This window comes from Pteronotus mesoamericanus, unplaced genomic scaffold, assembly GCF_021234165.1.
Source record: "Pteronotus mesoamericanus isolate MK-2021 breed Mesoamerican mustached bat unplaced genomic scaffold, CSHL_Meso_final contig_40, whole genome shotgun sequence".
Lineage (NCBI taxonomy): Eukaryota > Metazoa > Chordata > Mammalia > Chiroptera > Mormoopidae > Pteronotus > Pteronotus mesoamericanus.
Genome location: NW_026555150.1, coordinates 3,926,631 through 3,947,816, shown reverse-complemented (window position 1 = coordinate 3,947,816; position 21,186 = coordinate 3,926,631). Strand labels below are relative to the sequence as shown.

The following is a 21,186-nucleotide window of genomic DNA, read 5'->3' as shown; positions in this document are numbered from 1 at the left end:
AATCGTTTTCCATTTGTAAATAGAATAACTGAAAATAACCTGTGGAGTGACTTGTTCCTAATCCTCATTTCAAAGCTCCTCATTATCCAGAAAGTCCATTTCAGCTTTAACTTCATATTAAAAGCTTCCATTGCAGGGTTATGATGGTGCTAGAAATGCATTTGTAGCTCACTGAACTGTATTATCTACTATATATAAGACAGCATATATTTAAATTATTTAAAATAAAGTACAAGGTGTTTTATTTTTCTTCATGGTGCTTTCAGGAAGACATCAGGATTTCCTCTTCTCCCTAAAGAAAAATAATAACAAAAATCAAGGAAAGATAAACTTACAAGCTATTAAAATGACTGGTTAACTCAAATTTAAGATCATAAAATTTCCAACTGCATGAAGCTCACACAGATACAACCTAATGATATAGCAAAAGGAACTGGTGTTTACAACTGAGTTATAAAGAATCGAATACTGAGCAGAAAAGAACAATTAGCCACTTTGTAAATTGGAGTTCTATTTCCATTTCTATTATAAAAGCCAACTTTTCATTAATTTAATTTACCACTTGAGTCTAATTGTCAGCTTATGCTTAAGCCTAGGTCCCTGTCAAAAAAAAAAAAGAACAGCTCGTTTTCTTTTATCATAAATACTTATTGTTTTAATCAGGCATATCCCTCTTACTCCAAACAAATGATTAACTCCTTTCAAAAGATGAAGGAACAATTACGTATCTAATGGCTCCAGACATTGGCTAGTATTTGGTCATTAGCTTGACCCATGCACTAAAATAGCTTTGCTCAGGAGATGTAACAATCTGTGCCTGTGGAATAATAAAGTCTACTAATTTCATTTCCTTTGCTACAATAAAATTTCATTAATTCAAGCACCACAATTTCAGAAATCAAGCTCACGTGGGCCAGGCTAACATTAGCTTTTCCCTCCCTGAAGGGAAAAATACAGTTTACTAAGCAAAGGTAAAGGACATCCAGGTATTCTCTGAGTTGTCCCATCATGCACATTATTTGGGTCTGAATTAGTGAATGAAATGATACTTATGTATTGACAAAAGAGAATGGGGAAGACAAGATGGAACAAGAGAGGTTAAATGTTGTGGGCTCATAGAATTCTTTACATTTTTGCAGGGGGGGTTACTACAAATATTTTTCATTTTTAAATTATAATTTACATTCAATATGACTTTGTTTTAGTTTTATTAAAAGTTTTTAGTACAGCATATTCAAATCAAAGCATGGGAATAATCCCCTCCCTTCTCACTTGATTTGCTGGCTACATCTACTTTCTCACTGCATTTTTCTCATAGTACTTCCTGTTACAATATATTTATGAACAGGTTGACTCATAACCCGAGCTTCCAGACCCTGTCAAACATTAACAACGGGGTGGGGATCTGGGAGGAAAAAGGGAAGGGGGCTAAGAAGTACAAACTTCCAGTTATAAAAGAAATTACGGGGCTGTTAAGTACAGCATAGGGAACATGGTCAAAAATATTGTAGTAACTAGATATGATGTCACATGGATACTAGATGTATTTGTAAGGTAATAAATGTTGAATCACTATGTTGCGCACCTGAAATTAATGTGATGTTGTATGTCAACTGTAATTAAAATAAATTTTAAAAAATTAATAGTAAACCATACCTGTAGTACCTTGTGTACTTCTAGCTGAGGACTTCTCAACTGGATACTGCAGAGGTATTACAATACCTTGATCTGGCTTCTGAAATGCTGAAATGAGATTTTTTATTTTCCGGAAAAATCTTTTATGGACCCCAGGTGCTGTCTGGAAAATAAAAGGCCAAGCAAATTATTCACCTACATCATAATGATATGAAAAGCCCTGTAAAGTGTGTGAGAGATGCTTAGAGAGGTAACATTTGTGTAACTTGTTCAAATATTTGAAAACATAAAAAAGAAGAAAAAACAACATCCCAGAAGACTTTACTTTGGTTGGCTGAATTTCCCTGCAAGAGGAGCTAATGAGCTGTCATTTCAGTTCTCCCAAGGGTGGTATTAGTTTGTACAACCTCTTGCTCATTGCCTTGCCCTTCCTGCCTGCTACCCGTCATACATCCCGAACCTCTAAGGGTATACAGGCCATTACCCACAATGAATTCACCAACTCAGAAGATGCAGTTAAACACAGAAAAAAAAAAAAACCCACAGATTCTACAGGTCATTAACAAAAAGCCTGAAGAACAACGACAACAACAACAAAAACAGCACCACAAACAACAATGTATCCTCCCTGTCATGATCACACAATAGAAAATGCTACACAGGACATTAAAATTGACTGTTATGATACACACAATGCATGGCTAGTTAGTCCTTATACACTTGCCTCACAACACGTCCTACCTCATCCGTCACATTTAATTTTTTCCTCCTTGGGAGACTTCCGTAGTCTCCCCAAAATTGCTCTCTCCATTTAACACTTTACCATGACAAAGCTTCATCTATGACATGAAAATCAAAGACTATATAAGGTCACCCTTATTTATTTGTTTTTGAAGAGATCATTATTTGCAAGTGACTATTAAAATGTATTCCTTTCCTGACATCAATTCTCTTGCAAAGACACAGCTTGAAATCAATAACAATTTCCTGCAAAGGCTTATGAGCCAAGCTTTAGGCATCAGCTCCAAAGTGTCATTTTACATGAAATAAAATAGTATTGCTATAAGCAATGGAACAATCACTAGTTTTTTTAGAAAGCTGTTTTTCAGCTATTCCATCTGGAAGATTTTTGAGGTGGGAGCTGTTTGCTAACATTTAATGAGAAAACAAGAGGGTTGGCATGCAGACTTCTGCCAACTAGACTAAAAGATGAAGATAGTACACTGTCCATAGTAACTCTCGGTCATTTCCTACATTGGGGTAAGTAGCTTTTCATTGAAAGCACCAGAAAAGTTCTTTTGAGCTTTAAATAAGTGTCCACTCATTGGCTCACACAGCTTGAAGCATCAATAGCTATAGAACACTCTTGCACTCAGCTCCACCCCTATAGTAAAAACACCTTCCCAGAACTCTACCTCATCGAAAATAACTTGGCCATTCTTACAGAGGTCCTAACCGTTCGCTGGCTGCAAGATAAAATCTGCAAATCGCAAAGGCAGGTTGTAGGCACAAAAATACCTCCTTATAGCTCCCTTAGAGCCCCATTTTCAAAGCACTATCCCATTTCTTGCCCCTACTAGTTCCCCAGAGACGGGCAGTTATTGGCTGTTTTGGTTATTCCCGTTTGACAGATTAAAAAAGTGGAAATACAAAGAGATAATTCAACTTGCCAGATGACCAGAGACAGAACTGGTTCTAGACCCCAGGACCTAGTCTCTTGTCTCAGATCAAGACTAAACCCAACAAATTGTAGTGAAACTAGAATCACCAATCAGAAGAGGAACCATACACTCCCTCAGGGTGGAAAGATTTCAAACCGCACGTCTTCTTAGCTGTTTTGTGGCTTGTAAAACGATTTATCAACAGAAGTAACTTTTTTATGGGGACTTACAAGCAGTTTACACCTGATTATCCACACTAACAGAGAGGAATAACAGCACTGGATGTATAAAAACAATTTGAATTTGGGATGAATGCTTCATTGGCAAATGGCTGACCTCATTTATAGTGCTTTGCTTGGGTTGGTAAGTAAAATTATTTAGCATCTACTGATCTACTGATGATCAAATATCCAGAAAAGCCCAAAGGCACTAAAGTTAGCAGGGAGAGGTTAGTACACTTATTACAATGTACTGGTGGCAATGCCCATATTAATAAATGATAGGTGACTGTGTAGAATTCTCTGAATTAACAATAGAGCAAAATTTTAGCCTGAGTCACATGAGAGAAGTTTATACACTAGGCAATCATAAAACCTAAAAAAAAAAGCCTATTGAAAACTAGAAATTCAAATAAATATTTGTCTTTCACAATTCCGCGGATCCAAGGTTCAGTTTTATCCCAGTCTTTGAAACAAATCTCACACTTACCTAGGCTTTTTGCACAATCTTGGCACCAAGGATGGAGCGCTACCGACATGGTATTTCCTACAGTGTGGAACTAAAGCATCGTTCCAAAAGCACTGTAAATATCTCTCACTTACCCAATTTTGAAAATACATTTGCCAGAAGAATTGTACCACTGACAACTCCCATCCTGTCACTGAGCTCAGCTATTGTTCAAATTTGCACATTTCTTATACTGCTATCTCTTATTTATCCATGGAAACATGTGTTGGACCACAGCTGGTCTTCAATACACTCTAGAGAAATTTCTTCCAGGCAGGTGATACACACTAGTGTCTGGAAATACACACTAGTTTACTATCCACCTTAGCAAAAAGCACAATTGATGAGGCAAATTTAACAGAAAAAAATGCAATGTGCATTTCAGAAATAAATCTAAAGAGTTCTTTTAAAACTGTTTTCCCTTTGGAGAAAACATGCCAATCTTCTGCTCTCTTGGTGCAGAGAATTAAAATATTATTATGTAAACAGGGTCAAAACAGACAACAGCAGGAGAGTATTAATGTTCAGTAAGCCCTCTCTTCCTTAACATGATCACAAGCATGTAACAATCTGCATATGATGTTATACTTGAAATGAAAGAAAACAAGTTTGAAGACAACATTAGCTAATCTCTAATAACTTAAGATGCTTTCCATAAAAAACATTGTTCAGCAGCTGAAGACTACTTCTCTAGGGAGAGGACTATTTCAGGTCAAATTACATATAAATATATGTGTAGATACCATACACAACTCTTTCTCATGATAAATGAAATTTAATTTCTTAGTTAATCACCTCTGTAGTAATGCAGAGAATTTTTTAAAATAAACAAGTATAAATAGTTTTATTTAGAAAAGGTATTACTTTTCCTCTAATTAGTATTGCAATATTAATTATCCTGATATAATGCAACAGCACATTTGGAAACTTGCCCCAATTCATCTCAGTAGTTCAAAATATTTGTAATCTGCAATTTGTGCTTTTTTGGTTTACTGATACATTGGTAAAAGTTAGAGCTATTTCAATTTTTTTAATCTAAGATTTAGAGTTTCTTAAATGCATAGAGTGATTGAGTTATTAATAGAGGTTGATAGTAGCATTTCTGTTTCCAAACAGCTCATAACGAAGCACCCTCATTATAAAAATAGGCTGTTTTAAAGTCAGATATCAGAGAAGGCATTTGAGGTCAAAAGTTTCAGTTGTAGAGACCGTCATGCATAGAAATAGATTCATTCCACAGGTATTTCTTGCAATGGTACAGTGACTTTTAAATGTTTTCAAAGCCATCAGAACCCATTTTTCTAATGAAATCTTACTCAGAGCTCTAGTTGATAAGCAAAATAAAAGAGAACTGCTCAGATTGCAGACAAACTAAAGACCCAAAAGCATATCTGCCTAGGTCCTTCTCTGCCTCTGCAAACCCCCAGGCAAACCCAATGCACCCAGGTAGGAGAACATCAGGACTTTGCAGAGCATAGCTTAAAAACCACTGCAATGTTCCCTCTGCCTCTAGTCTACTTCTCCGTGTCCTGCCCGCTTGGCTCCTGCCTTCACACACAGAGCAGCCCTGATTAGCCTAATACTTGGAAAACCGTCCCTCCTTTGAACTCCTATGGTAAATAAGTTAGCACTTGATTATAGACAATCATATTGTTAGCAGTTTGGGCTAGTTCACATTTTTGAAGGCTCACTATGGTCTAGGTCCTGTGCCTAAGAGCTTTCTTTATGTGCATTATCTCAATCTTCAAAATGAGCCCTATGAATAAAGAACTACTTTTAGGCTCATTCTACAGACGAAGAAACTAGTTCAAAGAAAAATTCAGTAACTGGCCCAAGGTCATAGACCTATCAGGGAGGAGAGTGGACCTGACTTGGAACCCAGATCCACCTGACAGCAAAGCTCAGGCTCTCACATGGCTATTTAATCCATGCTGTATGTCCTCAAGGTTATTATAAGCTTTTAGAAAATAATCTCTCATAGCACAAACACTCATATTAGTACTATTCCTTAAATAATTGCTGATTTAATTATTTTACACATTTTTATATGCTTTCTAAAATTTTACACATTTTTTGATATGCTTTCTAAAACTTTGACACAATCCTTCGATATTTTTCTAATCTTTTCCCCAAGGTGACACCACTCCAATGGTGGTTGAACAGAACTGGGACCAAAATTCTCTAAAGACTTCTTTTTTAAATTTTATTTATTTATTTTTAGAGAGAGGGGAAGAGAGGGAGAAAGGGAGAGAAACATCGATGTGTGAGAGATACTGGTATATCCATTAATTGTCTCTCACATGCCCCCAATGGGGGGGACCTGACATGCAACCCAAGCATGTGCCCTGACTGAGAATCGAACTGGCGATGTTTTGGTTCAGGGGCCAGGACTCAATCCACTGAGCCACGCCAGCCAGGGCTTTAAAGGCTTTTTAATGATCCATGAACAATTTCAGACTGGAGCTTTAGTGATTTAAATCTGGTGAATATTTGGGGACTGTAGAAGTTGACAGCTCTTTTACAAAACCAGCCTAAATTTCAAACGCTTCCTGGATACCCACAGAAGTAGAAATAAATAAAAAAGCTATACCTCAGCACTCCAAGAACCTGTTTCTGTCTGGGACACTCGGTATGTATAAATGTAACCTTGATACCTGTGAAAGAATAAACTCCATTACTGAAAAATTCCAAAAGAACAAACAGATGCTCTTGGTTTGAGCTTAACTATGACATACGAATGTTACAAATACTGTGACACACATAAACAGCACCATGAATTCATAGGAAGAAAAACCTGGGAAATCTAATTGTCTTGCATATTATATCCAGCTAATCACAGTTTCCAGTTAGCCTTCTTTATCTTTTCCTTTTTTAAAAAAAAAAAGTGGAAGCTCACACTTTTAAAGATGTGTCTCGGACAGAAAGAAACTAGAGACCTATTGTAACGGGTAAAAGTCATGAATTATTAAATAGATTTTAACTAAGTACAGTCTCCTTTTTAAGTATATTTAGAGCCTTAAAGTGCAAACATTTCACTGGGATAAGGTACTATCAGGCTCACTTAAAATAATAGTAACAATAATATTAATTATAAATATAATAAATGTAATACTATATTTTCACATTACTATTATTATGTTACTTTATAGTATATTATAAAATAGTAGTAACAGCAATTTGAATGAAAAAGGAGTCCTGCTAAAGTATTTGAAAGCAGCTTGTCCTTTCAGATGGGATAAATGTTTTCCTCATTACCCAGTGTGTATGCATATTGTATATCTATATATTTGATTTTTACTACATGCCAAGAGTTTCATATGCTGTAGTGGTTTGCTTAGGCTGCTCTAGCAAAATACCATAGACTGGGTGGCTTAAACAAAAGAAACTGATTTTCTCACAGTTTTGGAGGCTGGAAGTCCAAGATCAAGGTGCCAGCAATGTAGGTTTCATTCTGAGGCTCCTTCTCCTGGCTTGTAGGCAGCGGCCTTCTTGCTGTGTGCTCATGTGACCTCTTTGTGTGTGAGCATGGAGAAAATAATTCTGGTCTCTTTTTCTTCTTATAATGTCACCAATGTTATTGGATTAAGGCCCCACCACTATGATGACCTCATTTCACCTTAAATACATTCTAATGACCTATTTCCAAATGCATCCACACTGGGAGTCAGGCTTCAGTGTAAGAATTTGTGGGGGACATGACTCAGTTCACAGCATTCCACCATTGATGCCACCAAATTCACATTCTTTTCACATGCAAAATCTATTCATTCCATCCCAGAAGCCCCCACAGTCTTCACTCATTCCAGCATCAACTCTAAAGTCCAAAGGTTTCTGTAAACATCATCTAACCAGATTTGGGTGAGACTCTGGGTATGAGTCATCCTGACGCAAAATTCCTCTCCAGATGTGAACCTGTGGAACCAGGCAAGTTGTGTGCTTCCCAAATACAATGGTGGGACAGGCATAGGCCAGACATCCCTACTCTAAAATGGAGAAATAAGAAGGGAAAAAAGTCCCAGGTCCCAAGCAAGTCCAAAACCTCGTAAGACCAATTACATTAGATCTTAATGCTTGAGAATAATCTTTTTTGGGTTCATACTATGCCCTCCAGGCATGCTGGATGGCACTGTCGCCCCCACAGCTCTGGGGTTGGCCTTGCCCACTCAACGAAACTGGGTTCTGATCCCACCTTTGAAACCCATCTGGAAGCAGATTACTCCCTTGGGCCTGTCGTGGGACTGGCACCCCTGATGATCTCTGAATCACCTCCAGGGCCGTTCTTCCCTTTTCTTGAAAGACAGAGCACGTCTGCAGCCAACTGGCACTACTGTCCTGCCCTTAGTGCCTGTGGTCCCAACGACAGTGTCTCTGAGCCATGGACCCAAACTCTCTTCCTGGCTTCTGCAGAAGCGGTAGTTAACATCATGGGCCATCCTCTTACGGAGTGATGATCTGGCCGCACCCTTGGTGATTTCTCCAGAAGAAGCTTCCTCATGTTTTTGCCATACAGGCAGACTGAGAATTTTCCACATCTTTAAGTTCTGATTTCTTTTTGTTTATCAATTCTTTCTTGATTTCATCGTTCTCCCTTTGAACTTTACTGTAAGCAGTCAGGAGGAACCAAGGCACCCCTTCAACACTTTGCTCAGAAATTTCTCCTGCTAAATATCCAATTTGCAAGTTCTACCTTCCACAAAATATGAGAACACAAGTCAGCTAAGCTCTTTGTCATTTATAACAAAGATGTCCTTTCTTCCAGTTTTCAATAACATGTTCCTTATTTCTATATCAGACTTCATCAGAATGACCTTTAACATTCACAGTTCCACCAACATTCTGTTCACGGTAACGTAGGCTTTTCTTAGCATACACCTCCAAACTCCTCTAGCCTCTACCAATTGCCTAATTCCAAAGCCACTTCCACATGTTTAGGTGTTTGTTACAGCAGCACCATACTTCTTGGTACCAAAATCTGTGTTAGTCTGCTCAGGCTGTCCTAGCAAAATGGCTTAAACAGAAGAAATTTTCTCGAAGTCCTGGAGGCTGGAAGAGCAAGATCAAGGTGCCAGCAACGTAGGTTTTATTCTAAGGCTTCTTCTCCTGGCTTGTTAGGCAGCCACCTTCCTGCTCTTTGCTCACATGACCTCTTCTTTGTATATGTGCATGGAGAGAAATCTCTCTTCCGCGTCCTCTCATAAGATCACCTATCTTCTGGGATCAGGCCCCCCCCCCGCCATATGACCTCTTTAATCTTAATTGCGTACTGAAGTCCCTATCTCCAAATATAGTCACATGGGCAGTTAGGACTTCAACATATGAATATGATAGGAACACGATTTAATCCATAGTACATGCATTATCTCTTTTCGACCCCACAATAATCTTATGAGCTTTATCTTATGAAATTTGTTTTATAGATGAGAGAACTGAGACCTTGACAAGTTACGTAACCAGAGCCACAGTGGAGATCAAGCAGCAAAGAAGAATTTGAACTAGGCTTATGTGACTCTACAGTCCTAGCTCTTGATGCCCACACTAGAGTTGATTATTTGTTACATTTTAGTATATATGGTAATGCTACTTAATTTGCATTAGATTTTACTTCATGTAAAAGTAAAGTAAACTTTATGCTGAATTATTTCAAATTAGGAATCTGAATCTGGATCAACAGAGTTTTAAGACATTTTGTGATTGTTATTCTTCGGCACGATTTTGGGTCAATATAGATCTTTGGTTAGAATACATGCTGAATTTAGATAAAAATAAATGTGCTTAAACTTAAAAGAACAGATGATTCTAAAGCGTTCTAAACAGAAGGTCATCCTTAAGTAACTGACCTCATTTACCATTAACCACCTTTAAAACTAAGTCTTTAAATATGTGGATTAAATTACTATATATTTAATCAATATCCGTCAGCACTGATTACCTAAAGGACAAAAAAACCCACTGTAATCAGGTTCATTCTATTTGTAAACCCTCCCTCTCCCCAAAAAGATCAATTTAATTGCTGGTATGATTACAAGAAATGTTTCATTTTTGTTATGAAGGCTTGCCAGAATATTTTAGATCATATATAAAATAGGTTGACATATGCCTACGTATAATATGCTAAATAAATATAAAATATTACATTGTTAAAGTCCTTTGTTTTTCTAAGCAATTGTAATCTACCTCAAAGCCCACTGATTTCAGTAAGCACTCTACAGGGAACAAGGCAAGAACTTTGATTTCCATTTTTCACCATGGGAACTCAAACGTAAGGCTTGAAATGATTTCCTTAAAGTCACACTGCAAAAAGCAGGAAAATAGGTCCTTAGTTCTATTTTCCCTCTGGGAAGTGATTAATGGCAATAATTCAGTACCATTAAAGGTAATATGGAAGGCATTATTTAAAATCTCAGCAAAAACGAAAGTAAAATTCTAAGTAACTGGTTTTCCACTTTCTAAAACAGCGGGTCTCTTAAAGATACAATGAATCTATCTCCCTACTATCATTCAGCCTCTTTAGTCAAAATAAATGAGTCTGTTTTGAAAATTGTTTCCTAACGAATCTGATCTTATCTCGCTTTCAGTTAAGCAGCAGGAACTTGAGTACCACTTCAAAAGTCCTTACCTCCTTCAGTTTCTGAACAACCTGCTGTCGGTGACACATAAAATTTCTTGTGATTAACCCATCTAATATTAACAATTTCCTACTCCCCAACCCCTCAAATTTCTGAATGAGCAAAATTCTTTCACCCTTTAGACAAGGCATCAGTTCATCCTTTGCACTTTCAACTTACTGAAGTAACTGACCAATGAGGGATCTCTTATAGTCAACTCTAGCTGTCGTATATCATGGATGTAAGAGACCTAAAAAAGTGAGGTTCTAATTACATTCCCAGGGTAATACCATCGGTATCATTTAGGAGCTTGTTAGGAATGTGGAATCCCAGGCTTTACCCCAGAACTGCTGAATTAGAATCTGCATTTTCACAGGTTTCCCAGTGTGGAGAAACAAGAATCCTAATACACTGTTGGTGGGAATGCAGAATGGTGCGGCCACTGTGGAGAACAGTGTGGAATCTCCTCAGAAAACTAAAGATGGAGCTGCGTTTTGATCCAGCGATTCCCCTGCTGGGACTATACCCTAAGAATCCTGAAACACCATTTCAAAAGACCCTATGCACCCCCATGTTCATAGCAGCACAATTGACAATAGCCAAGGGCTGGAAACACCCTGAGTGCCCATCGGTAAACGACTGGATCAAAAAACTGTGGTACATTTACACAATGGAATACTACGCAGCAGAAAGAAAGAAAGAGCTACTACCATTCGTGACAGTATAGATGGAACTAGAGAGCATTATGCTAAGTGATGTAAGCCAGGCAGTGAAAGACAAATACCATATGATATCACCCCTAAGCGAAACCTAATCAACAAAACAAACGAGCAAAAAAGAACCAGAGATGTGGAAATAAAGAACAAACTGACAGTGACCAGAGGTGAAGGGGATAACAGGGGAAAGAAGCAGAAGGGGCAAGTCAAGGAATATGTACAAAGGACCCATGGACCAGGACAATAGGGCGGGGATCGTGTTTGGAAGCAGGGGTCTGACGGGGCAGGGGAGAGCAACAGGGAGTAGGGGAAATGGGAACAACTGTAACTGAACAGCAATTTAAAAAACAAACAAGATTTCCAGGGGATCTCTAAGAACATTAAAGTGACTAAAATGCAAAGAGAATATCCACACCTCCTTGGGAATATTAATGGCAATTTCTCCAAAGTCAGGCTGGCTCCTTTCATTCACCCAGGACACTTCTGTGTCATCTTCCCCAGAGCCATCGGTCTATGATTTAAGAGTGCACCTTTATTTAAATAAAAGCTGAAGCTTTTAAAAATTGTTTCAGTTCATAAAGCAGTGTTTCTGAAACATTTACACCCACTTCCCCAACAAGATATCATAGTTTTGTTTTCTGTAGTTTTTACTATGAAACAATAAGTTTATAAGACAAAATGCAACTACAATATAAATGTGGTTTTTTTTCCAAACTGCACATACTCTCTCCCTGTCCAGTGAAAAATCACTGTTCTAGCAAATAAGTTGGCAAATTATAATAAGGGCTATAAAATTGTGCATATTTTTGACCCAATAGTCTTTCATATCTTCATATACTCCAAGGAATCAAAAGGCAAAAGCAATTTGACAAAGATTTTCATAGTAGTTCTATTGTAATAGTAAAAAAATGGAATTAACCTAAGTATTCCTAAATAATAAATGTTACTCAGAATAGGAAATGGTAGCAGAAAGAATGGTTCAAAGTTATACTGAAATTCAAAGGAATTAGAGCCCTATGGTTTTCAAAAAATGTTAAGCACATGGTCTATGTTACATGGTCTGATGACAACTGTTCAGAACTGTCTGTTTCTGTAGTATATAAACTAGAAGTGAATTCAAGCTAATATAAATGTGTCCCTTGTTCATAACTTTTCCATTTAAATTCCATAAGTGACTAATAACATTTTTTTAAAAGAAAAAGCAAGATTACCACTTGGAGCTTTACAAATCTAGCCTATGCAAATCACAAATCAGAAAAATGTGAATCATCTTTTGAAATTTTATATCCTTTTCAGGAGTATCTTTCCTGTGACTCCTTCCATTAATACCAACAAACCAAGAATGTAGTGTAATCTTAACTTTCTTCCCCCATCAAACCCTTTGTCAGACTTGTTAATAAGCCTGGAATTTAAATTTTATTATGAAAAAAATCTAGAAAATGAATAATAAGTGGAAAACATATCTAGTAGTTTTTTGTTGTGGCTGTTAATTTTCCAGAGTAATATTTTGCATTTTAATAGTTACAAAGCATATGCTGATTCAGTCCCTACCAATATTAAAATTTGCCTTTTTTCTCCTCAAAAGTTGTCGCCAACCCTTAAAAACGTGTTCTGGTTAGAAGTGGACAAGAAGAAAAAAACGTGATTTATTTCTTATTTTTCAAGGGGTCAGTGTTGGGGACATATTTTGATGTAGAACAGAAGAAACCACATCAATTCCTTCTTTATACCACTTCAAGCACCTCACAAAAGGTTAGCTATGTCACACTTCTTCATGACACTGCAATTCAGAGACTTGTGTCCACGCCATCTATGTCTATACAAACTAAGGCTGTGTAAAATTTAAGGCACAAGTATAATGTGATGAATTTTTTAACAAATATTTTAGAACTTGCACATCCAGAGAAATGATATCTGATACAAAACCTTCATTATTGATACCATACTCTGGTTTGAGAAGTTTCTCAATTTTCTGTGGCCCAATCTTCATTCTTTAAGAGTGAATTTGAATTTTCAGGACTGTCAAAAAGCTTTCGGCTTCAAGTCTGATGGTAAAACTATATAATACAAGTTTTGATGAGTCATGACAATAAATTTAATCTCTTCTTCTCCTGAACTGTCACATAACATTTTATTTATGCACTTCTATAGTGGTCTAACTTTGTATTACAATTATTTACAGATTTTTTATTTATAGTAACAAATATCTGTTACATGTTATCTTTACAACTATTAACTCATACAATAATCCTCATAAACAACCCGATGAGGTAGGTACCATCCCCCTTTTCACAGATAAGGAACCTGAGACATAGTAAGTTTAAGTAACTTGCCCAAGGTAAAACAGCTACCTAAAGGCCACAGTGGGGATGCATACCCAGAGTCTAGCTGGAAAAATCTGGGCTCTCTCTTATATCAGGGAGAATGAATTAACAAATTGGTCTTAAGGTGAATCCGAAACACGGTTTCCAGAAAGGGAGAGTCTGCTTGGCCTTTAGGCTGTAAGTGTACACCGAGGGGAAGGAACAAGAAGGGGACTGAAGGAAAGAGGCCAAGAGAGGAGATCCCAAAAGAGCTTAACCCTCACATCCACTGTCCTTAAGCTAAACGACATCTTTAGACTAATATTGCAACTTCAATTTTTATATTGTCAATCAGAGTCAGCACTTGATTTACTGGACGGTGAATTGTCCATTTGGTGGTCTATATGTCGCAAATTTAATCCTAGGCCAGCCTTCAGGCTTGCTCTGCCATCAGTACTTTGTACTCAGATGATCCAAAATAACTCTTGTAGTGACACCAAATCACATATCCAATTGCACTGAAAAACTTTACATTATAATTTCTCATTCTTTTGTGTTTTTTGCCATACTGTTCCTCTCTGTTATAACTGATAAGTTGAAATTTTATTTTGTCACCTCTTCCTCCCCCATTTCTCCAGTTAAATTGTTTAATAGGCACTTTATTTCCTTTATTCCCAGTCATCCTTTAAATCTTCAAGGACAAAAAGATAATTATCCTTTTATCTAAGAATATATATGTCAAATGACTTCATTATGTGCCCTTGAAACTAAAGAATATAACAGCATTTTTCTTTAAAATCGTCTATCAGACAAGTAGCAAACAAAGTCAAATATGTACAGAAGGATGCTAATTATGGAAACAAACCATTTCTTCAAACTAATTGTTTTACATATTTTAAACTAGTTCTTCTCTTTTTGCCATCAAACTATCCCAGTGGGCATTTAGGACTTTCCCAATGGATATCTACCTTGAGGGAAAGAAGGGAAGAAATGTGAGAGCTTATATGCATCTTACTGAAAAGAAACTGGTTATATCTTAAAAACCAAAAGAATAAAATAAAATAAAAACTATTTGCATTAATAAGAGTATTTTGTATACTGGATGAATACAAGAAAAACAAATAAAATCAATAGTTTTCTTAGGCAACAGAAAATATAGTGGAAAAAGATTCCACTTACGATAGAAACAAAATAATCGACACATTCAAACACATGATAACTAGAAATAAAGGTAACAAAAATGTGCAAGACCTATGGGAAGAAAACTACAAAACTTTATTGATGGATGTAATGAAAAAATTAATAAGTGGAGAGATACGTAAGGTTTTGGGATGGGAAGACAAAATTCTTTAAAGATGATGATTCCTCCTTAATTTATTAATGAGTTTAATGTAATCCCAATGGATTTTTTTCTAATTTCACAAAATTACTCTGGATTTCATCCTGAAGAACCAAAAGATAAGAATAGAAAGTGTTTTTTAAATGTATTAAAGTATTATGATACGGTAGGGGACCAAAACAAGTCTCCCCAGAAAGTACCATCCTGCCACGCAGATTATTTACAGCTAAAAATTTAACCCAAAAAATTCAAGGAGTTTTTTTTTTTTTTTTTACTTCCCCCTTACCTGCCTAATATAGAAAAACCTGCTTGGGGAAGGGAACCTTGGCATATTCACCTTAGCACATATGAACTATGCGTGTCCGACAGGAGGATCCAAGCAATGTCTGCCTGTTAGACTCCCCTCTGTGTCCCACTGTTCTGGGCTCAGCAAGAAACTGTTCAGCACCTGTTTGCTCTTTCTCCTCTACCTGCGAATTGCCTACTTTCCATCCCAGACCCTTGCCTCCCTCTCCTTGGTCCAGAATGGCATGTAAGCCTCAATTGCCCAGTGTGTCCTTGGGTCTCCTGTTCTTATGGAACCCCAGTATGTACATAGGCAATAAATTTGGTCATTTTATCCTGTTAATCTCTCTCATGTTGATTTGATTATTAGTCCAATCAGAAGAATTTACAATGGTAGAAGAAACATTTATTTTTCTGTCTCCACAATACTATAGTGCTGGTAATACAAGAATAAATAGATCAATTGAACCAAATAGATTGTTGCAAACCAATAACTGTTATGTGTAAGAATGTAATATATGGCAAAGGAGGCTAATAAATCAATAGGGAATTGAAGTTCTATTTATAAATTATATTGGGACAATTGTTAGCTATTTAAAAACAAAGTCAAAACAGATCTTTTCTTCACACTAAAGTAAAATTCTAAATGGAATTAAAGAGTTAAATAGAAACTAACCAAACCATAAATTTAAAACAAAAACTAAAGTAAAGTTTTATGACATCTCTGGAGGAGAAAGAACTTTCTAAGCTTGGAAGCAAACAAAGAAATCAAACACAAAGAAAATGAGTGATGGATTTCACCACTACAAATGTTAATTGTTTTTGTCTGTCAGAGAAAACTAATGGCAAACACCAAAGTGAGAAAAGATACTTTCAACAGACCAAGGATTAGTGTATAAAAACCCATAATGTGTTAAGAAAAATACTAATATCCAAATGGTTAAATGGGCCAAGTATGCAAAGAGCCAATTCATGAACAAAGAACTACAACAGCTTACCAAGCCTATAAAAGATACTCAATAATTAAAGAAATATGAAATAGTGAGATACCAAATTCCAAGGAGAATTTTTTTTAATTCCCAAATCTAGGACAGGTGTGGTGAAGCAGATACTCTTGTGCATTACTGGTGAGCACATATATGAATTGGAAGAATCATTTAGGAAAAAATATTTGATGATCGTGTATACATCGAGAGTCTTGAGCTATTTCTGTTTTCTGACTTAGAAAGTGCACATCTTTAAAGTGTATTATAAAGAAGTAATCACAACTACAAGGAAAACTTTATGGACTAAAATATGAATCATAATGGAGTTTATAATTGAGAAAAATGGATTTACTCAAATGTCTAAAAATAGATGACTGGTTAAGAAAATATAGTACATGCACTGGTTGGACTATCATGCAGCCATTAAAAATAGTGTTTGAAAATCATTCATAAGAACATTATATATAAGTGGAGTTTTTTCATGCAAAGGGGAAAACTCATCAGAATACAATATTGTAATGTGTGTTCACAAAGCAATTTTAAATTAAGATATAGAAGAAAAACCACTTCATTTTCAATAATTGTCTTTAGGTTATAAAACTATAGACGGTTTTTCTTTCATTTCCATTATTCACATTTCAAATTTTCTATAATATGATTAGCTATTAGGAACTATTTTTAATAGACTTATTATACAAAAATCTAGATTTATTTATTGAAAATAGAAGAATGACTTTTCACTTTAAATATAGGTGAGCAATCTTATAAATAGAAAACTTCTTTAGTACTTGATGAGATTCAATTTTCCAAAACTGAACAGGGGAAAAGGACACAGCTGATGGCCATGACTGGGGGTTTAAAACTGGAGAAAAGAGTTTTAAAGTATAACTTACAGTTCGAAAGCATATACAAGGTGTTAATCCTATAAAAATATATAGAAACTAGGAGGTGGGGGAAGGTACAGAAGGGATAAATGGTGATGGATGGTGACTTGATTTGAGACGGTGAACACGCAATACAATGTACAGGTGATGTAGACTTAAACATCTGAAACCTGTATAACCAGTGTCACCCCAATAAATTCAATTAAAAGGAAAAATACAGAAACTAAATCTCAACCAAACTTTCTTGGATAATGGGAGTAAACAAAAGCTAGAATGAGAAACTATTCTGAGCAACTGTACAATCACTGAATGTTTATTAGCTCTACCTTCTTGTTCATGTGTATATGACACCGTTTACATCAGTATTTCTTTTGCACATCATAAGCATACATGTTTCAGTTTAAGATGAATTCGTGGTTTATTGCAAAATGAAATGTGATTTTGTTCCTATAGCAGAGTACTAAAATGGGCAAATGAAAGGTTTATATTTATCAAAAGGGACCCTTGGCTCAAAAAATTTCAGAAACTGTCATTAAAAAAGCAATGTATCCTTGTGTCTTCCCTCTGTAGCACAGTCTAGCAGTCACCCTCTAAGACTTCGAGGCCCCGGTCTGCCCATCAAAAGACACTAGGGGAACTCCCAATTTGCCTACTCTTTTCTTCTACTTCATAAGAAGGTTTGCATGGAAAACGAAGAATCATAAAAACTGCACTTGTGCAAGATTCACTTTGGGTGAAAACTTAAATGTTTGAGAACTCCGCATCTGCCTAAATTAATTACTTATGTGATCCTGGCCTACACGGGCAAAAGGGTAAATTTGTCCTTGTCTCTTGCGTATTTTACAAATAGCAATCTTATTCAGAAGGCTGGGAAAACATTATTATTTTTGTTTTACAAATATTGAAAGCAAGACCCTGAGAAGTTGAGTGACTTTCCCTGTGTTCCACACGCTGGCCTCCTCGTATCAGTCTGTAGGTCTTTGCAGTAAAGGACAGTATTCACTTTGACAATTCATTCATTAATTCAAAAATATATATTGAGTGCTTACTATGTGCCTCGTAACGCCTCTTAGGTTCCAGGCTGTGTTCCTGGTGCAGGTGACAATGTCCCTACCCTCATGGAGTTTACATTTTACCAGGAGAGCCCAGCAATAAATAAGTAAACAAGCAAATATCAGATAGTTTAAATTTCCTTGAAGAAAGAAAAGGAGACACAATGTAACAGGGGCAGGAGAGAGCACTTATATTAGATCGGGTAGTCAAGAGACAGAAGGAGCAGTAAGTACAAAGGTCCTAAGTGGGGAGCATGCTTGGCAAGCTTGAGAAACAACAAAAGAGGTCAGTGTGGTTGAAGTCTTAGGCGAGTCTTGCAATATACTCTGTCCCTTGCTCGTCCCTGCTCTTCCCTTTCCTGCCCAGGCCTTTTTTATTTTTTTAACCTCTAAGTTAAGAGGACCATTATGTCAGCTTCCCTAAAGAAGCCCTTTTCTTGGTCCATTGCCTCTTCCATCTTTTTTTCATGAGAACAGGGCGTAAGAATACTACTTGGTTTTCATTGACCTTCCCCAGTTTCCGCTTGGGAAAAGCAATAATATAAGCAAAACATGAAGATCTGAGCCCGAGAGATTGAATAGCTTCCATGTATTTCACTTGAAGCCTTTACAGTAAATGCATTTAGCGTGGCCTAAGAGTTGCCACAAACATGGCTTGGCCATTAAAAAATAATAATAAATAAATAAATAAACAATGAAAATCCTCTATTACCAGCATCAGTAAAATCTTTCTTCACTGGCCCAGAAGGTACTTTAAAACCTTGTAGTGTATCATTAAGTACAGAAAATACTAGCAAGCATTTTCCTTCATTTGGTTTCTGTCTAGAACCTACTATGCAGAGCTGGTATTTTCATGGGTGTTTTTATTCTGCTGACAAAATGTAACTCAGCTACGTACTTCCTTAGACATGCCCCATGAGCACTGAAAGAAATTGACTGAATAATAATAATAATAATAATAATAATAATAATAATAGGCTACATTCACAGAATGTTTACTATGTCTCAGGTCCAGTGCTAAATTTTTTACCTGCATTATGCCACTTAATCCTCACAATTCTATGACATAGGTAGTAATGTTATACCTATTTTGTGGATAAGAAAACAGGGGCTGAGAGGTTAAGTTGCTGAAGTCACAAACCTAGCATTGGACTGGCACAAGATTAGGTCCTAGAGCTGCATGACTCTGGAACCCTGAAGCAAAGATGAAGATGCGTCTGATTCAAAATGGGGCATTAGACAAAGACACGCCTATGCGAAGGGCAAAGCTGATTCATAACAAGGGTGTTTTCCCTCCATGTCCTTTACAACTATTGTCTGTCCTAGCTTTTATCAAGAAGAGATCCTGCCCCACACACAACTCTTCTAAAGGAAGCTAACTAAGCAGATTCAGAGAGGCAGTTTTACTCACAAACATCCCCCCCTCTCTGCATCCTACCTAACTGGTATTGCATTCTTCAAGCAATACATTTAGTTTCTTAGCCTGCTTTCTCTCCCTGAATTTGATGGTCTTCCTTTGGGATGATACCTTCAAATTCATTGAAAGAGAGCTAGAGAGAAGCCTTTCCTCTTCTCAGGAGCTGATGGTCCCAAAACTGGCCATTCCACCATCCCAGGGTTCCGAACCTTGCCGGCTTCTCCTAGAGGTCAAAACTGACGTCTGGGTCCTGGGTCTTACTCTGACCAAAGGTAAATTCCAGCCTGCGTTTTCCAACTCAAAAGGGCTTTCTCTACAGGTTTCCCAAAAGGTGCTGGGGAGGCCTTTCTGGTGATCCGGAGGCCCAGGAAGCAACATCCCCAGGGAGGAGCCTAAGCCAAATCGTGGTCCACCCAGGACCTGGGCTGGACCTGAGAAAGCCCATGAGGCCATCGATGGGCAGTGGAGGCTGGGATGAGCTCCTGCCACCTATTCATTGCCTGCCCCCACCACCCATGCCCACCCTCTGCAAACCCTGGGCCCAGCAGCAATGATGTACTCACAGTACACACAGGCAGTACACGCCTGGGACGCTCTCACTGTCCCTCAGCAAATAGCTGCCATCCAGACCAGCGGCAAGAAGTAGCTTCTCCCCTGTCTCCCGGCTGATTTTGCCATGATACACAGCCATTGCGTCCATGGTCTGATGGACTCTTGGGCGGGCCAAAGTGTGGGCCAGGAGAAAGATGCCACCGCTGCCGCCGCCGCCGCTGCTGCTGCTGCTGCTGCTACTGCCGCTGCTGCTACTGCTTCTGCTGTTCCTGCTGCTGCTGCTGCTGCCACCAGGCAGGAGTCAATGAACTTGACTCCCAGTTTAGCCAGATGTGCAAAAAAGAGAAAGGAGCACCGGAACAACAGGATGTTGTCTATCTGCCTTAAAACCTCCTTCTCACACTTCAATTAAAACCAGCTAAGCAATTTAGAAGCTTGGTTATTGCCACAAGGTTCCAGCCCCTCCCCACCCACCCCGCCCCCAACACAGGGTTTATGTGGGAGAGGGACTACAATTAGAAGGTCCTTGCAAGATTGGGGCTGTACTAGCAACACACACACAACACACACAGGAAGGCTTGCTAATGCTTCTGTTCTTGCAGTTTTCCCAGGGGCCACCAGGGATGACTTAGTTAAACTAGTCCCCTAAGAGGCTAATGATAGAGGCAAGTTGTACCTGGCCATCGTGTGTGATGGAAATGCACTGACAGACAATGAAAGGGCCGAAACCTTCGAGACCAAAACAGAATATATCAGTACTGTCACTGTGCAATCACTACTGAACATACTCAGGAGGCCTCTACAGAATCAGAAGTAGTCCGTGAACAAGGGACTTGGGGCAAGTGCCTCCTTTCCCTCCCCCTCCCCCTCCCCCTTGCTTTCTACTACTTCCAGTCTTCCTGAGCAACCTTGATCCTGAGCAAATACCGATTTTTTTTACTTTCTTGTCCAAGATCCCAGAGTGCTCATTGAGGTTCAAAAATTAGTCTATGTCCAAAGATGTTTCAGATTTATCTATTTGATGG

The 21,186-nt window shown here is 37.7% G+C and overlaps 1 protein-coding gene across 2 annotated transcripts; it reads right to left on the bottom strand.

Annotated features, from left to right (window-relative positions):
• Positions 1-251: 251 nt before the first annotated feature.
• Positions 252-20,309, bottom strand: SH2D1A (SH2 domain containing 1A). 2 transcript variants are annotated; one of them, XM_054576945.1, is made up of 4 exons: positions 20,173-20,309; positions 6,613-6,676; positions 1,657-1,798; positions 252-292 (listed from the first exon to the last, which is right to left on the bottom strand). In XM_054576945.1, exons 1-4 carry the CDS (start codon positions 20,307-20,309, stop codon positions 252-254), a joined length of 384 nt encoding a protein of 127 aa, XP_054432920.1. The 2 variants fall into 2 exon arrangements, with proteins under 2 accessions (XP_054432920.1, XP_054432921.1); XM_054576946.1 differs by having other exon boundaries at positions 1,666-1,798.
• Between the last annotated feature and the right edge of the window lie 877 nt (positions 20,310-21,186).

Bases quoted from the DNA above. Each gene is read 5' to 3' on its own strand.
- SH2D1A (XM_054576945.1), bottom strand. From the start codon at position 20,309: ATGGACGCAATGGCTGTGTATCATGGCAAAATCAGCCGGGAGACAGGG. The intron at 6,677-20,172 runs GTGAGTACATCA...ATTCTTTCACAG, and splicing joins GTGTACTGCCTGTGTGTACT to GTATCAAGGTTACATTTATA. The intron at 1,799-6,612 runs GTATAGCTTTTT...TTTATTTTCCAG, and splicing joins CAGGTTCTTGGAGTGCTGAG to ACAGCACCTGGGGTCCATAA.